The 18,174-nt window shown below is 39.5% G+C and overlaps 1 protein-coding gene across 1 annotated transcript in view; it reads left to right on the top strand.

The window, feature by feature from the left end:
- rfx3 (regulatory factor X, 3 (influences HLA class II expression)) overlaps positions 1 to 18,174 on the top strand; it is a 466,745-nt gene that overhangs the window by 29,426 nt on the left and 419,145 nt on the right. Inside the window, exons 2-4 of the mRNA XM_041185706.1 lie at positions 406 to 494; positions 2,455 to 2,613; positions 3,811 to 4,034. Of these exons, the coding sequence (XP_041041640.1) occupies positions 3,814 to 4,034 (221 nt within the window). The 5' untranslated portion in view covers positions 406 to 494; positions 2,455 to 2,613; positions 3,811 to 3,813. The remainder of the gene's footprint in view (positions 1 to 405; positions 495 to 2,454; positions 2,614 to 3,810; positions 4,035 to 18,174) is intronic.

Raw genomic sequence — 18,174 nt, 5'->3', positions numbered from 1 at the left:
AGCATTGGCTTAATGGGCTGAATGGTCTCCTTCTGTGCTGTATGAATCTAAAATGCAGTTTTTTCAGCCTGGGTTATTAACTTCAAAGTTGCAGTTCACTTTGTAATAATTTTCTTTCCTTTTTGATAATGTTTTGACCTTTATTACACTAGGCATGGAGGTTTGTGCATTGTGAACATATGTTGGTGCATGCCCCAATTTACTATCCATGAATTATAATCAATCAAAAGTAGTGTGTAGAATATGCCCTTTTTTGTATTTGTTCTCAGTATGCAAATTCCTGTCCTGGGAGGCCTAATCATGAAAATTTAACCCTATATACATTATTAAATGATGACTGTTGTTACCTTCTTAAGTAATTTATCTTTTTCTAATGCTTTTAAAACTTTTTCCATCTCATTGCAGGTTAGAATCTGTCCAAAGTGCCAGTAGCAATCTCTTTGTTCCTTTGTTTGCCTTTTTCAGGCCAATGGAAGATTGTCAAAATAAAATATGTAAGTGCTAGGGAATAGAAAATCTTTGCACTTTTGCAAAGCAATGTTAACATTGAATACTCATGAGCAACTTGCGTCCTGCATAAAGAGGAGCCTGTAGATGGATTTCTAGAAGGCATTTGATAAGGTGTCACATCAAAGGTTATTGCAGAAAATAAAAGCTCATGGTATAGGGGGTGACATATGAGCACGGATAGAAGATTGGCTGAAAACAGGCAGTATGCATACATGGGTCATTTTCTGATTGGCAGAATGTAATAAGTGGAGTCTGGCAGGAGTCTGTGCCAGGTCTCAACATTTTACAATTTATATCAATGACTTTGATGAGGGGAGCGAAGGCATGGTAGCTAAATTTGCAGATTACACAAAGATAGGTAGGAAAGTATGTTGTGAAGAGGACATAAGGAGGTTGCAGGTGGATGTAGATGGTTTGAGTAAGTGGGAAAAAATCTGGCAGATGGAGTATAACGTGGGAGAATGTGTAGTTGTTCACTTTAGCAGGAAGAATAAAAAATGAGTGTATTAGTTAGGTGAAGAATGAATGGAGAATTCCGAGGGACCTGGGTGTTCTAGTGCATGAGTCACAAAAAGTTAGTATGCAGTAATTAAGTTAATTAACAAGTAATTAAGAAGGCTAATGGATGCTATCCTTCATTATGAAAGAAATTGAACATAAAGCAAGGATATTATGCCTCAGTTATACGCGGCATTGGTGAGACTAGGTCTTGAATACTGTTTGCAGTTTTGGTTCCCTTATTTAATGAAGGATGTAAATGCATTAGAGGCGCTTCAGAGGAGGTTTTTAGATTGATACCTGGAATGAGTGGGTTGTTTTATGAGGATAGGTTGGGCAGGCTGGAATTGGAGTTTAGAAGATTGAGGGGTTAATTGATTGAAGTATAAAAGATCCTAATAGTCTTGACAAGATGGATGTGGAAATGATCCTTCCTCATGTGGGTGAATCCAGAACTAGGGGGCACTGTTTTAAAATTAGGGGGTGCCCATTTATGGCAGAGACGTGGAGAGTTTTTTCCTCTGAGGGTTGTGCGACTTTGGAACTCTGCCTCAGAAGGCGGTGGAGTTGGCGGGTGATTTAATATCTTTAAGGCGGAGGTAGATAGTTTCTTATTAGGAATGGGAATCAAAGGTTATCAGGGTTAGATGGGAATGTGAAATTAAAAATACATACTGATCAGCCATGATCTTATTGAATGGCGAAGCAGACTCGAGGGGTCAAATGGACTACTTCTGCTCCTATTTTATATGTTTGTATGTAACATACTGTAATGCAGAGAAAGGTTACATAGAATATTGCCATATGGAGAGAAACACTCCATCTACTTTCCCTAAAAATGCCTTAACCCCAGCCTCAGAGGAACACCCCTTCTTTGCAACTGTGTGAATCTTGCTTCTCTAACTTCTATGCTCTTTATGTCAGCTCCTCACCTTTGCACTGCCTGTTTAACTGCTCCTCCGCTTGTTTGGTGCTCTTCTAACTACCCTTGCTCCAATGCCAGGCTCCAACTGCCCCATCCCCTCAAGTTGTTCCTGTCCACCTGACCCCTCCCCTGCACTCAGGTTGCCTGTATATCTGTCCCTCCCTCCTGTTTGGCCCCTGTCCTGGTTTTCTCTTTCTCTAGTTTGCCCCTTTCCCTAAGTTTCCCCTCCCTCCTAGTTTGTCCCATCCCTTCCCTCTCCATGGGTTTGCTCCACCCTTTGGTTTTCTCCTATCCCCTACGTCCTCAGTTTGCCTCTGCCTCCTGGCTTTCCCCCACTTCCTGGATTCCATCACCGGGTTGGCTTCTGTTCCCCTGGTTTGCCCCTCCTCCTGATATGCCACTCTCCAGATTTTTCCATTCCCCTGGTTTGCCCTCCCCTGGGTCGCCCTCCTCTGCTTTGCTACTTCCTCTGGTTTACCCCGTCTCTGAGAGTGTAATGTGTCTGTCTCTCTCTCGCGCAGCCGCATTTGTGTCCCTGATGACGCTCGGGGCCCGCTTCCTGCCATCAGGCGCGGTTTCAGCGGCGGCTTCAGTTATAGCAACTGTTGCCTTGTGAATAAAGCGCCGTAGTCCTGGCGACTGTTACCCACCAACAACTCCTCACAACAACAGCAACCGAGGTGAATATTATTAGTATTATTATATATCTGTAGTTACTCTCAGCCCCAAACTGCTCTTCCAGCCTGTAGTACCGACAGCTCTCTCTCTCTGCAAACCCCTCGCTCTCTTTCTTTTACCGTCTTTTTTTCTCACATCCTAGAAATGGTGGATCTGAATAATAAGCTGTTAATATTTAAACTGTGCAGCGTGGACCGCTCTGTTCTCCACCTCTCCTCTATCTCTCTGGGTTTGCAGCATATTTTTTTCCAGGTTGCTGCTAATTTATTTCTGGGTTTAATTTATATTTACTGGGGAAGATTGAAAGAAAAAGATGATTTAAAATAATGATTGGTTTCTGATCCAAATATATGTTCTGTCTCATCTCTGGTTTCGCACGATTTAGGGCCTTGTGTGGATCTTGCCTGATGCCTTTTTTGTTTCCTTACATTATTAATTATCCTGGTCTGTATTGTTTTGCAGGTTGTTGATAATGGTGTTTCCCCCTCTTTGCATTGTCTTTATTATATAACATATTGTATTAGGTGTATGTGTTTGTGTATATTTTACATGTGTGTGTGTGCATGTATGTGTGTGTATATATATATTTATATATACAATACATATATAGATCAAATGTAGAAACTGTATTTGTAAAAGGTTGTCAGCTTTTGGATTAATCCTCAGCTGTGTGTGCAGGTGGTATTTGTTGCCTTTTCCCCCCCATCCCCACTGTTGTACGTTTATTTCTTATTTGTTGGTTACATGTTTCCCGGATCGCTGATCTGATCGTGATTTTACTTGCCTTATTTGAAAAGGTGTTTTAACAAAGAGTTAATACTTGGAGTGTACATAGCTGTGAAGTGTTGGTGAGTGTGGTTGATCAGGTGTTTGCCCCCTGGCCTTGTGTAACATTTGATGGTATTGGACTCCTTGGGGTGGGTTTATTTCCCCCTGTGTCTCTGCCCGGATCGTTTTAGTGGGCATGGATTTTGGAGGCATTTCTCTTGAGTTTATTTTAATTAAAACCGGGCAAAATGGCGGTGAGTTAATACAGAGAGAGAGATTTTAATGGTGTGCTTATTTATTGGTTTAACATCACTGATTTTTAGAGCGTATGTTTGCCCACTTTTTAAAGTCAAATATCCCTTCTCATATGCGAAATGAAAAATGATTTTCTGTTTTATTTTAAATAACATCAATATTTCATTTCCTTTTAGAAAATGATAACGTTTGAGATTTGGTTCAACTCTGGGCACTGGGTGAAGATCGGTTTGATGCCGGTTTCTTCGGGGAAGGGGATGAGATTGATTTTATTTGTTTTACGTGGCTTTTTGACAACAGATTGGTATCGATTGGTCTACTACCGAGACGTCTTCAGCAGAGAGTATTCGGTTTTATTTTATTTACGAGGGCTGTGGTGTTTAACTTTGACTTTTAATAGGTGATTTGTTTCTTTGTGCTTCAAGGGGTGGAGGGAAAGGTTTACGATGTCTTTACTATTCCAAAAGGAATTAATTTTAAATGTAAGAACGTAAGGGTTTTATCTTAACATATATGTGGAATGTAATCAATGCAAGATCGAGTAATTATTTTAAGCTGACACATTTGCTTTAAAAATATTCAGAGCTATATCGAAACATTATCAGCACTTTAACTTTTGCCTAGTGTTGTTTTCTGTGCATGTGTTGTTTAAATGTTGTGGCTTGTGCTTTGAAAGCTACGTTTTCTGTTTAACATGTTTTAAATACACTTGCCAAGAGGAAACGAGTAATGTTGCTTGTGGTGGATTCTATGATATTTATTTATGTTTTGATTTACTTACCACTATAGTTGTGTTGAATTCATGGATATATTCAGTTGAAAGTTTAATTACTGTAGCTAGCTTTGTTTGGGTTCAAGTGTTTAACATGCTTTTTTTGATTCAAACAAAACATTGATGGTTGAAATACAAATGCATAATTGAATCTTAGAAAGCTGTAAAAGCTCAATTGAGTGTGTGTGGGCAGAACTATACTTGGTGTTCATAAATACTGTCGTATGTACATCACAGTGGCCTTTCATTGAAGTCTCAAGTGAAATGACCTGTTTTTAGCCTGAATTACATTGTTCCACAAAACTGAAGAAGAAACATCAATCACGTGTAAATATGCAAAGTAAAGCAATGACATTGGGGAAAAAAATCTAAATATTATTATAGCTTTTATGTTATTGATAAAGGTAAGTACAGTTATGAAATTAAAGAGTCAACTTTTATAAATGAGCATTCAGTTTTTTTAATTGGAGGATTAATTGAAACAAAATGGTTTAGTAATGTAGGCATTCTCTGTTTGGTGCTTGTGATTGGCACAGTTTTCACTGGTTCAACTTTTGCTCCATTGTAGCCAGCAGAATTAAAAGTTTTTTTAAAAGGCAAGGACGTGGACAAGATGTTAATTGTAGCTGGGTTTGGGAGAATTATAGCATTTAAAATGAGGGGTCTGGGCTTGAAATGTGTCAACATTAAAAAAGCAACTAAAGAGAGTGCATTAACCTTGGCATCTGTAAGTTGTAACAGGTCGTAAAAATATGAAACGTTCATTCAGGCAATTTTTCTTTTTAAAATAAATCAAAGGTTGTTTTAAAATAATAAGGATGGGGAACACATGCTTAATGTATTGTTGGGGAAACCCTTACTACGGTAAGTTGTGAACTGACACCGATATGCTATTGGCAAAAAAAATCTAACTTTTTCCATTATGTTTATTAGAATATTCTTAAATAATGCTGAAAAGAGGGACATGTTACAAAAGCTTTTTGTCTTGCACTCATCAGGAAAAGCCCAAAAATACCAAATTTTAAATGATCACAACAACTTATACAAATTGTTGTGATTGTTTGGAATTTGGCATTCTTGTGTTTAATTTGAGTACATTAAGCTGTTTGCACGCAACCACCTCTGGAGAGATGGATTGCTTATTAACATATGGTAGTCACGCAATTCAAGTGATATTTGAACATACTTTTAATCTTAATACCACATCCACAGGTATTTTGCGCTTCCTGAAACATGCCATTAAAAGCAAGGTGAGAACTGCAATGGCAATTGAGGAAGCTGATTTAAAACACAAAAATACTGCAATAAATATCTAGAACTTCCAGTTGCTTTCTCAATAGTGGATGGGTGCTTTTGTTTAGAGTACATTCTGTACCCTTTAGAGGTTTTTGAATGGATGGAACCTTTTCTGACTAAATTGGACCATGGATGAGCAGCATTATGACTGGCAGCAGCCTGCTGTTGAGTGACCTGCATCTGGACAGCAGAAGGATGCAGCTTGTCGGATGCGCTACCGACAACACAGGCCATGTAGGCAGAGGCTGAATTTCCTTGACATGTTGGAACAGCATGTTTCAGGAGGCTCCGGTTATCACGTCAGGTGGTGGCAGATCTGCACTTCCTAGAAGAAGACCTGCAACCTGTTGGACCTAGTATATTAATAGTAGCTACCCTCCAATTTTTTTGCCTCTGGATCCTTCCAGGAATCTGACAGATACACATTCAGGATCTCCCAGTTGGTGGTCCACAAATGCATAGGTTAGGTGGCTGATGGGTTGTTTACCAGGGCTGGGAATTATGTGAACTCCACCTGTGATGATACCAGTCAGAATGAGAGGGAACTCAAGTTTGTGTCTCTGGCTGGCTTCTCATTGACGTCATTGTTTATATAAGCATGGTAATCCATGTACATCCATGTTCAACCAGGAATATTCGTTAATCTCAGAGTCTTCCACTCCATCAATGTGAAGTTTGTGCACAACCACAAAAATACATTTGCGTTGGTGTGTGCAGAAGCTTTGGCTTTATAGTGAGGGAGCAAAAAACTTTATTTCCCACATTAGAGTAATTACTGGTTTGACATGCATTCAAATTTCATTGGCACACTTGGACATATTGAAGTTGAAAATTGTCACAGTTGGTCAATGGGTGGGCTTTGCCTCTTAAAAAGTTCAATGCACATCCCTGGGTTACTGCTGTGTCAGAGACAGGATTCCAGTCAGTAAATTCTTATGTCAAGCTTTTGGATTTTGTTGTGTTGGACAAAGTATACACGTAATTTCGGCTAAGTTTTGAAGGTATTTTGGGGACCCTTTGTATTAAAGTGGCTGTTTAACTTTCCATAACTAAACCACTCCTCTCTGCATAGCTGTAATGCTGCTTTCTCATATTGTACTGTTTTAGGATTGGGAATCTTCGTGGTTCTATAGAAATTACAGTTAGAAGCAGACCAGTTGCCTTAATAAGTCTGTGTTGGTGTTTATCCTCTGCCTTACTTCCATGTGCCCACGTCCTGTCACAATATCCATTCATCCCTTTCCATCAACCACCTACCTGTCTAGCCTGTTCTTCAATCTGCTGCTGAGTCTGTGACTGGCCACTGGTTATACTGGTTCTTCAGCTTCTGTTCCTGCTCAGTAACTCGCTCAGGTCAAAGTACACATCCTTGCCCCTTCCGGATTTTGAAGATCTCTAACTTCGCTATCATCTTTCTGCCCTGCAACCGATTCTGTAAAACTCTTGGATCCTCGTTCTCACAGAAATATCAGTGCATCCGCTGATACTTTATCTCGCACAGTTTCTGGATTTCACTCATGTCACCTATCTTTGAACTCAGTCAACAGTTGTTGATGCTCCATGCTGACTCCATCCTCCCTGTGCCAACATAATTCCACAATGGGACCTCTGAGTTTAATTCTGGCTCCCTCCTATGATCTCCTATTTATGTCCTGTTTGCTATCAGATTTTATTGTATCCTAATAACTATGTAATCAGGTCTACGTAGCTTGAGTTTTCCCTGTGTTGATTTGCGTACATGTTTTAATTGCCTCTCTGGACCTGAGCCCATCACTTCTAATTTCCACTTTTTTCTCCCTTTTTAAACTTTCTTTTCGTTACCCTCCTAGCCCCCCTCTTGTCATGCCTTTTTCTCTTCTCCCCTCTCAGGCACTCTGTCCTCCCAAATCCCCACACCAAGCCTTTGGTACTCCTCAATCTTCCTGCTTTGTTGCTGTTGTCCCAGGCTTGATTCCTTCTTCGATAAACCAACAACTTCCTTCTGTGTGTCTCTCTCTTGGCATTCTCCAAAGGATTCATCAAGTTGTGATGCAGACTCTTTATGAGCAGCAACTCCAGTTGCACCATTCTACTCTCTCGCTGACCTTTCTGCCCAGCACATCTGCTGGAGGCTAATCTTGCATATCCTTCCCATCTAAGTCACTCATTACACTAATACAAAAGCAAAATACTGCAGATGCTGGAAGACTAAAATAAAAGCAGAAAACGCTAGAAATACTCAGCAGGTCAGGCAGAGAAACACTTTTTTTAGGCCAATGCTCTTTTATCAGAACATGATGAAACATGAGAGATGATGGCACCTTCTCCCTAAATGCAGTCTCCCTGCCTGGCTATACATTCCACCATTTACCCTGTTATCACGGTGTCAGTGTGGTGCTTATCTTCAAATCATACCTTGGCCTGAACCCCTCCCACCACCACCAATCCCTTGGCACTTTCTCCTCCCTTGGAAATCCCACCTGTTCCACCTTATTTAAAATCCTCGTTCTCTACTGCCCAGCCAAGTATGATAAAGATGTTCTCACCAAGATATCTTCGCTGCTTTTTTCCCTCAGCCGCTGCACCAAATGACTTCTCACCCTTGTTGATTTAACCTCCATCTCAACTCCCCCTGAGTTCATTACCTTCTTTATCCTCCCCACCCAAACACCCAAATAAAACCATTAATTTTTGTCACCCTGGCTGTTCCCTGTGGGATGGCCCCTTATCTAGCTCCTTGAAGTCGAGTGGCTGCAGACTTGAACAGATATAGCGGACAACTGGTTTAGCCTTTCACTGCCATATCTCACTGAGCATAACAAAGCAATATCAGGTCTTGCTTTCGTCTTCTAAAATGGCTTACTATTCCAGGATCCTTCTGGAATGCAAAGATATTTCTGACTTCTTTTCTCTGCTGAAAACTGACTTCTTAAACCTCTCTTCTACTGTTTTCTCCACCCTCAACTTCAACAGTAAATGTGAGGAGCTCACAAACTTCTTTTTCACTAAACTTGAGACCAACTGATTAGCTGTCTCTGCTGCATCACTCCCTTCCATGGACCCACCGGGTTGAACTCTGATGTTTCCCCTGCCCTGGTCCTGAACTTGCATCTTTCTCTAATTTTTCTTCTATGTCCCCCCATGCCCTCTGTGAGATCACCTGATCCATGAGACATATCTCCTATTGCCTTGTGCTTGTTTCCACTAAACTGTTGACCATGCAACTTCCCTTCATGGTCCCCATGTTAGTTGATATTGTTAATGGTTGTCTCTCTTCAGGCACTGTCCTTCTCCTTTAAAACTGCTGTCTTTGTTTCTTCCTCAAAATAAAACAATTAAACAAAATAAAACAAAATAAAATAATTCCACCGTCCTTGCAAACAACTGTCATATCTTCCTCTCCCCTTCCAAGGCCTTGAATGTATTGTCGTCTCCTAAATCAGTGCCATTTTTATTCTGGAATCACTTATTTGAAAGACCGAAACAGCTTTTGTCAAAGTCACAAATGACACTCTTTGTGACTGTGACAAAGGTAAACTTATCCCTTTTCGTCCTTTTTGACCTTTCTGCAGTCTTTGATTCAATTAACTACACCACCTTCCTCCAGTACCTCTAATGTTGTTCTGCAGGATGGAACTGCTGTCACCTGGTTCCATTCTTACTTATCTAATCATTACCGGGGTATTGCAATGGCTTCTCGTCCCACCATAATCTCTTATAAAAGTAAATTCCAAAATCTCTCTGCTTTTTTCCATTCAGAGTATAAGCCTTACTTTTTTTAAATCAACATGTGCTATCTTGCCTTTGCTGCTATTGAATTCCATCTGCCATCCTTTTGCCTACTACACCATCTTATCAGCTTCTTGCAGATTCTTTTGGTCCTCAGAATTTACTATGCTAACTATTTTAGTTTTCTCTGCAAATTTTCACATCACTCCCTATAGTTGCATATTCACATCACTGATGCACATGGTAAACATCAATATCCTGAGATTGCCATTGACCAGAAACTGAACTGGACAAGCCATGCAAATACTGTGGCTGCAAGAGAATTCTATGGGAAGTAAATAATTTCCTGAGTCCCCAAAGCCTGCCTACAAGGCACAAGTCAAGAGTGTGATGGAATACCCTGCACTTGCCTGGATGAGTGCTGCTCTAACAACACTCGGGAAGTTCAACACCATCCAGGACAAAGCAGTCTGCTTGATTGACACCCCAGCCATCACCTTAAGCATTCACTCTCTCAACTGCTGCCGCACATTGGCAGCAGACTGTACCATCTACAAGGTGCATTGCAGCAACTTGCTGCCAAATTTGGCTTAGCACTTTCCAAACTTGCAACCTCTATCACCTAGAAAGACAAGGGCAGCAGACACATGGAAACACCACCACCTGCAAGTTCCCTCCCAGACTATATCCTGACTTGGAACTACATCTCTGTTCCCTCACTGTTGCTGTGTCAAAATCCTGGTATACCCTTCCTAACAGCACTACGGGTGTACCTACAAAACATGAACCGCAGTGGTTTAAGAAGGCAGCTCATCACCACCTTCTCAAGGACAATTAGGGATGGGCAACAAATACTGACATTGCCAGCACTGTTCTTATCCCATGAAAGAATTCATGAATGAATGAAAAAAACACAGTAAACAGAATCTTTCCCAGAATGGACCACTGAAGGACATTGCCATCTACTTCCAACCATTAGTGTTGGGATCATTTGTTTCAAGAGGAACTCTTTTTTTTAATCTTGGGAACATAGAAATGTATATGTTTAGAAATATTTGTAGAAAGTAATCTGTATTTGGTTAGTAATGTGAAGCTCTGTTGTACTGCTGCAGATTTCACTCATCCAGGGATATTGCCTGTTAAGTATTAGATATTTTTAGTGTTTTGAAGTTATAACACACACTTCAATTCTCCAAGAACAATTAAGTGAAAAAAAACTTCGCCTGACAATATTACCATATTGCTTAAAGGATAAATAAAGCAAATGGTTCTGTATTAAATTGAGTAATAGTGAACTGTTTTGATCTTATCCGCCTTTCCCATGCAAAAGATATAATTTTGATAAAATATATTCTTATGTAGCACCTTCTGTTTCAAAGAGAATTTTGAAGGGAGTACTTTCAACATGAAACCCCCACCTATCCATTTGTAGTATCTAGACAATATACTTAGAAATAACTCCTATCTAGAAGGTAGGAGATGGCCTGAGTTTTAATTTTCTATTTCGTTGTCTTTGTGACCCTTCACTGAGCTGATGTTTTGATACCAGCAACGGGGATTGAGTAAAGGGATTGTAGGGATACTGTAGATTGGCTTGAATGCCAGTTGATAGACATCCCAATTGGTAAAATTTAATACCTGTTAAGTACTGGTTGAAATGCCCTCTGGTTGGCACCCAAGACTGACTCTGGTGTTGACCTACTGGGACTCTATATATGGAGTCTGTCCTTGAATAGAAGGTAAAACTCAAAATGGAAGGAAATGAAGGTTAAACCAAAAAAAAGTAGCTCCTATTGCTTGGACATATTTATGCCATTTTCCAGAATGCTGACAATAACTAGATGGGTGAAGGACTTCACACTGAAACTGCTCTTAATTGTGCTAGAAAGTAAGGTACTGAATGCTCACTTGTTAATGTAAACAAATCTCACATAATATGTTTATTTGTGTAAAGCATGCATTTGTATAATCGTCTGATCTTTGGATTGGTTTCCACTTGCTTATTTATGTTTTATATCACAGTTTGGTTTCCTGATTGAACCAGCCCAAATGAAAATTTCCTCTGAGATGCATTGAGCAGAAAATTCCATCTTTCTATGCTAATAATCAAAATAATAAACTGAGGTACGTCATTATTGTAGGACCTTCTGCTGCTTTCCAGACATTTTTTAGAATTGTAGCAAATTACAAACATTTAAATACTTGTACTGAGGAACTGATTCTCACATTGTTTTAGCATGGATGCTTACTTGCATAAAGGTAGTCTTAAGAGTTATAAAAACAAGGCAACACAAAACCTTGATATCTTGTCCTAAACTGCATTTACACCAGCGCAACATCACGTACCTCTGCTTCTTTATCAGTCCCTCTATCACTGAAACCCTTGTGCAAGATTTTGTCAACCTCCTGGGTTTGACTGTTCCAGTTCCCTCATTTCTGACTTCCTGCCCACGAACTGCAAATTGTCCTAAACTGCAACCGCTCATATTCTATTTGCACTTCCACTCTAGTCTTAGTTGAAATACAGCTCCTCCCTGCCGTCTTCATTCTAAACTGAAGCTAACTTGCCTCTAGTACTGGAGCCCCCTTTCTAACCCTATTTTCTCTCTACTTTTCTTTCCTTTTTTAAAACCTTCTGAAAACCACTCTTTGACAGGCTTTTAGTTACTAAGGTTTGGTTTGTGCTTTGCTGTCTATTTCCACTTGCAAAGCAGCTTGGGTTCTTCACTAAAGGTCTAAATTTATGATTAATATAAATTTACATTTTTATGAAACAATGTATGGTATAGACAAGGTAGTTCAAAGGTACACAAGCATTTTTTTGTGGAGTTTTCTGAATTGTAAGAGTATGAATATGCAGCACCTAAATATTGCTATGAGTCTTGCATTTCTTATCTCTTCCTGCTTTGACTTTGGAAATGTAGCTTGTTTTTGCAATTTAATATTGCTGTTTAGTTTTATTCAGTTTACTTTCTAAACAAAATTTATAAAAAATTGTTTCTGTATGGTGGAGGATACAGGTTAACAAGGATAGCACACATTTCATTGCCAATAATCTTCTTTACACAGCTGCCCCTTATGTTTTCATTTGGGAAAGTGCAGAAAGCTATCAGTCAAGATGCTTTGGGTACACTCTGCTATTTGTGGTCAGTTCTATTAAAATACATCACTCGCTAGATAGATGAAATGGCAAAAGGATGGAACTTCCAACGTTTAAGTGTCCTTTAATACTGCACTGTGCTGTCAGTACTGAGGTTAAATTCAGTATTGTGTGTGAATTCAATTTTCATGGGGCTTTGTCTTTCAACTTTAATCTGAACATTGTAGCCTCAGTTATAGTCACTGCAGTGGCATAGTGGTAGCTTTTTAAATACTTTGAAATTTCTTGCTCCTTTGAAAAGAAAATGTAAAAATTGAGCAGTCCGTGGACTTCATTAGAAGCCAGAAATGTTGAAGAATTTTCATGCTTTATTTCATCCTTAGAGTTTGTTACTGGTGTGTTTTTATGAAGTTCTTTGCTATCATGAGGATGAAGACTAAAAACCCTGTAGTGCATTTTGTCCTTCTGGCTCTCTTCCTTTATTCAGATATACTTTTGATCGTTAAGTCAACACCGTGAATTTTTTTTCCAGCTGCAACTATTGGCATAAGAAAAAAGGAAAGACTTGCATTTCCGTAGCACCTTTCACAACATCAGGATGTCCTAAAGTGCTTTTCAGCTAATTAAACACTTTTAAAGTGTAGTCAATTACTGTAACATCGGAAGTGCACAGCAAATGCCTACAAACAGTGATGTGACAATGATCAGATCAGTTTTAGTGATATTGGTTGAGGGATACATCTTGGCCAGAACACCAGGGAGAATGCCTCTTCTCTTTGTGGAGTGCCATTGAACCTTTTACGTCCACCTCAGAGGGTGATAGAGCCTTGTTTTCACATCTTAACTGAAAGTTGGCACCTCCAACAGCATAGTACTCCCTCAGTACTGCACTGGAGTGTCAGCAGTGATAACATCAGGGTGTATGTTTGACAGCTTATTTGCAGATTGGGAGGAACAAAAGAGGACCGTATTAGTATTGATATCGATACTGAAAGGCATGAAAAGTCATGATAGCAGTGTGGGGAGGGAAGAGATTGCATACCAGATGGTTTTTTTCCCTCTTATCCTGCCCAAGAGAGTTGTTAGAGCCTGCTTAGATTGCTTGGAGTTCTGGATCAGATGGATAATTTATGACTTAAATGAACTGTGACTTAGATTTAGTGAGAGTAAACTTAAATGTGTCTCTGAGCTTTTTTAATGTGATTGTAGCCTAATAACATTAATTGACTTTGTATAATTCGAGATGAAATTTCATCAAATAGTTGGAGCCAGTTGCTCAAGACTGGTTGAAGCAAGATCCTATACTTTTGCTTCATCATCATCCATGTGCAAGGAGAAGTATTGGGGTTTTACTGTGGAAGCTTTAATCATGGTTATTCATCACAAGACATGAAGAGGGTTCATGAAAATGAGAGTTTAACATGGTCTTTTGAATCGAGTCCTTGATCACCAAGATTGCTTATTTGCACCTTTGTAACAATGTCTGACACTATCTCTGCCTCAGCTCACTCTGCTGAAGCCCTCATCCATGCCTTTGTTATCTCTAGACTTTCTGATTCCGATGCAGTCTTTACTAGCCTTTCTCATTTTCTGTAAACTTGAGGTCTTCCAATTTTCTGCTGCCCATGTCCTAATTCACAATAAGACCTGTTCACCTATCACTGCTGTGCTTGCTGGTTGGCTTCTGGTTAAGCAAAGCTTCAATTTAAAAATTTTTTAATTTTATTTTTAAATCCCTCACTGTCCTTGCCTCTCATACCCCTCTAATCTCCTCCAACCCCACAACTGTCTGAATAACTGCACCACTCCAATTCTGGCCCCTTGGAATATCTCCAGTTTCAATTGCTCCACCACTATTGGTGGTTGTGCCTTCAGCTGCTGAGGTCCTTCGCTTCGGCATTCTTGCCTTCAAACCACCTTGCCTCTTTACCTTGCTTTCCTCCTTTAGGATGCTCCTTAACCTCTGGTCATCTGCCCTAATATTTCCATGTGTTGCTTGGTGTTAAATTTTGTTTTATAACCCTCCTGTGATGCTCTATTATGTTAAAGTAGCTGTATACAGGTTATTGTTCTTGTTACCAATCGACTTTTATCATTCCATACATAGTTAAATATAACATTCCTTTGTTTGCATGAAAGACCTACATGATGTGTGCAGTCATGATTTTATAAGTCTTTCTTTTATAGCTGTGAAGGAAGCACCATGTTCCATCATCTTGGATAAATTATTTTGTTAGCATTGTTCGAATCGGAAACAGAAATCAGTTTAAAGTGTGTTGTTTTATCATCCAGTACGAATCCATTTTTGGTTGTTAATTAAGTTTTTAAAATTTTACTGAACGAATTGCATTCATTTGATTAACATAAATGGCAAATATTAACTTTGCATTTAAACAGTAATCTATTTCTGCAAACACGAATACTGGTTCATTGCATCTGGTGTACAGTGTTAGAACTGAAACATCCTTCTAGTTGAAGGGTTAATTGTTGCTTTTTTGTTGCAAACAGCAATGTTTTCAGCTGACTGAACGATATTGTAGGGAGGTTTCAAAATAATTACTGTTGTTATGAGTGAAGTCAGTTTCCTGGGTTTTGGGTCATTCTGCCTTGCAGTTAACACATTCTTACACACTCAACTTTTTCTCTCTTGGCAAATGATCTTTGCTGTGGATTCCTGCTACATGCCATAGTTCTCAGCATATAAATCAGCCTGGCATATAAAACAATCCCGGTTTTTGGATGTACTAGGCCTGTACTAGGCAAATAAGTTGACACCTTATTTTTCAGCTAATAAATGCATGTTTAGGGCTATACTCTCATTAGTAGTTGGCCTCAATTTTTCAGCTCAGAAATAGAGGTTTAGGGTTCTACTTGCCTTAAAAGTCGGTGCATGAGATCAAGCAGGCGAAATGGACAGTGTAGTCAAGCAGATGCATGGGAGTTTAAGTAACTGCCCTTGTTATCAAGGCAGCATTTGACCGACTGTGGCATCAAGGAACCCTAGCAAAGCTGGAGTCAATGGGAATCAGCAGGGGGGAAAACTCTTCATTGGTTGGAGTCATACCTAGCACAAAGGAAAATCATTGTTGGAGGTCAATCATCTCAGGACACCACTGCAAGAGTACCTCAGGGTAGTGTCCTAGGCCCAATCATCTTCAGCTGCTTCAGCAATGACCTTCCCTCCATATAAGGTCAGAAGTGGAAATGTTTACTGATGACTGTACAATGTTCCCTTCTCGGATACTGAAGCACTCCATGTTCATTTGCAGCAAGACCTGGATAACATCCAGGCTTGGGCTGATAAGTGGCAAGTAACATTCGGGGCACACAAATGCTAGGCAATAACCATCTCCAAAAAGAGAGAATCCAATCATCTCTCCTTGACATTCAATGTCATTACCATCACTGAATTTCCCACTATCAACATCCTGAGTGTTACCATTGACCAGAAACTGAACCGGATCAGCCATATAAATACTGTAGCTACAAAAGCAGGTCAGAGGCTGGGAATTCTGCGTAGAGTAACTTGCCTCCTGACTCCCCAAAGTCTGTCTACCATCTACAATGCAGAAATCAGGAGTGTGATGGAATGCTCTCCACTTGCCTGGATGAGTGCAGCTCCAACAAGACTTGAAAAGCTTGACACTATCCAGTGCAAAGCAGCCTGCTTGATTGACACACCATCCAACAGCTTCAACATCCACTCCCTCCCCCACCGACGCACAGTGGCAGCAGTGTACCATCTTCAAGATGCACTGCAGCAACTCACCAAGGCCCCTTCAACAGGCAACCTTCCAAACCTGTGACCTCTACCACCTAGAAGGACAAGGGCAACCAATGTATAGGAACACCACTGCCTGCAAGTTCCCCTTCAAGCTACATACCATCCTCACTTGGAACAATATCACCATTCCTTCAGGTCAAAATCCTGGAACTCCCTCCCCACACCACATGAACTGCAGCAGTTCAAGAAGGCGGTTCACCACCTTCTCAGGGGCAGTTGGGGATGGGCAATATAAATGCTGGCCTAGCCCACGTCCCATGAAAGAATTTAAAAAAAAAGCATACCACGCATGGTGATCAATGAACAAATTTTTTCACATTTCCAAACAGTGACCAACTACACCAACATGTTTTATACCTTGCACATAAGTTGAACCCTGTTTATGGAAGTATTTTTCAAAGCTTCAAAGGTCTACATGTATGCAATGTACAATAATTCATCGGAAGCCATGCAGGAAGTGTGAAAATCAACAAAATGAATACACAAATTTTGGGTCATTGAAATTGAGTTCCTTTATGAATCTTGGATGTATTAGAATGTATAGCATTAGACAGACAAAAACTTTAACAAGTAGCCATCTTCTGATGTCAAAATGTACAATATGTATTGCAGTTTTAACATAAGGAGTTTCAGTGCCGGGAGTTTGAAGTTATATATACTGTCTGAATAGGTTGTGGGTAGTTTGGAGTTGTTTTGCAGTCTACTGTTGTACTACAAGGCTGCACTTGTATTCTGAGTATTATGTGTTGCACTAAGGATTATTAAATGCAGGTTCATAACTTGTTTATTGTACATAAAATCAAAAGTTTCCTCAATTCTTGTCTTTCTATTAGCATAGACTGTTCTTAATATATGCAGTAGTAAATGATAAGTCTTGGACACAGGAGATAAGAGAAATGAGTTGCTCCATTACAATAGATTCCATCTGCTACAAATTTTGACACTTTAATCTCGTACTAAAATATTGTCACTAACACACAGGTAAACAATTTAATGGGATCTTAATTAAAGCGAGACCTTACTTTTCTTGAGTAGCTTTTGCACCCTCAGAACATCCTGAGCACTCCGCCTTTGAAGTTTAGCAACTATTGTTGGGTAGACAAATCCTGCGCACAGCAAGTTCTCACAAACAAAAGAGGTAATTAAACTGTTAATCTGTTTTGTTGATGTTGTTTAGAAGATAGATGTTGAACAGGATGCACTCCCTCCTTTTCAAATTGCATCACAGGATCTCTTCCATCCACCTGGACATGGAGTATTGATTTAACCTGTCATCCAGTTGTTTTTAAACTTTAACTTCACTAATGCATCCAACCTGATCATGAAGCCGAAAATGTATTCACACTAAATACAATTGTATCATCTACGAGTATATATGTTTGAAAACAATGCTCCCATTCTCTCCTCAAGACTTTAGACTGCTAAATTTCAATTGTTATTTTTCAGTAGAATCAGCAATTCTACTGAAGATGGTATTTTGGACAATGTTGGTTCCCTCAGTATTGCACTGCAGTGCCAGTCTAAATTATGCGCTGAAGTCCTGGATTAGGGTAAATCCTGTATAAATCTTGAACCGCAGTCTTTAGACTCAGACACGAGTGCTACCATTGAACCAGACTGACACTTTGTGAATGATGTTTTTGTTTAAGATTCCAGAACATTAGTGCTGTGTTCACAGGTTCATTTAATGTTTAAAAACTCAGTTAGTACAAAAATGTCAAAGCTATTGTACTATAGGTAGGGTAAATAGATGATTAATTAGCAAAGTATTGCAACATGTGAGAAGGACTGTAATAAATAAGTATTTTTAAAAAATAATTTGTATTTGTATAGCACCTTATTAATGCAGTAAAATGTCCCAAGGTGCTTCACAGGAGTGT

This window comes from Carcharodon carcharias, chromosome 4 (genome assembly GCF_017639515.1).
Source record: "Carcharodon carcharias isolate sCarCar2 chromosome 4, sCarCar2.pri, whole genome shotgun sequence".
Taxonomy (NCBI): domain Eukaryota; kingdom Metazoa; phylum Chordata; class Chondrichthyes; order Lamniformes; family Lamnidae; genus Carcharodon; species Carcharodon carcharias.
The sequence above is the reverse complement of the archived record's forward strand: the minus strand, read 5'-3'. Positions and strand labels throughout refer to the sequence as shown.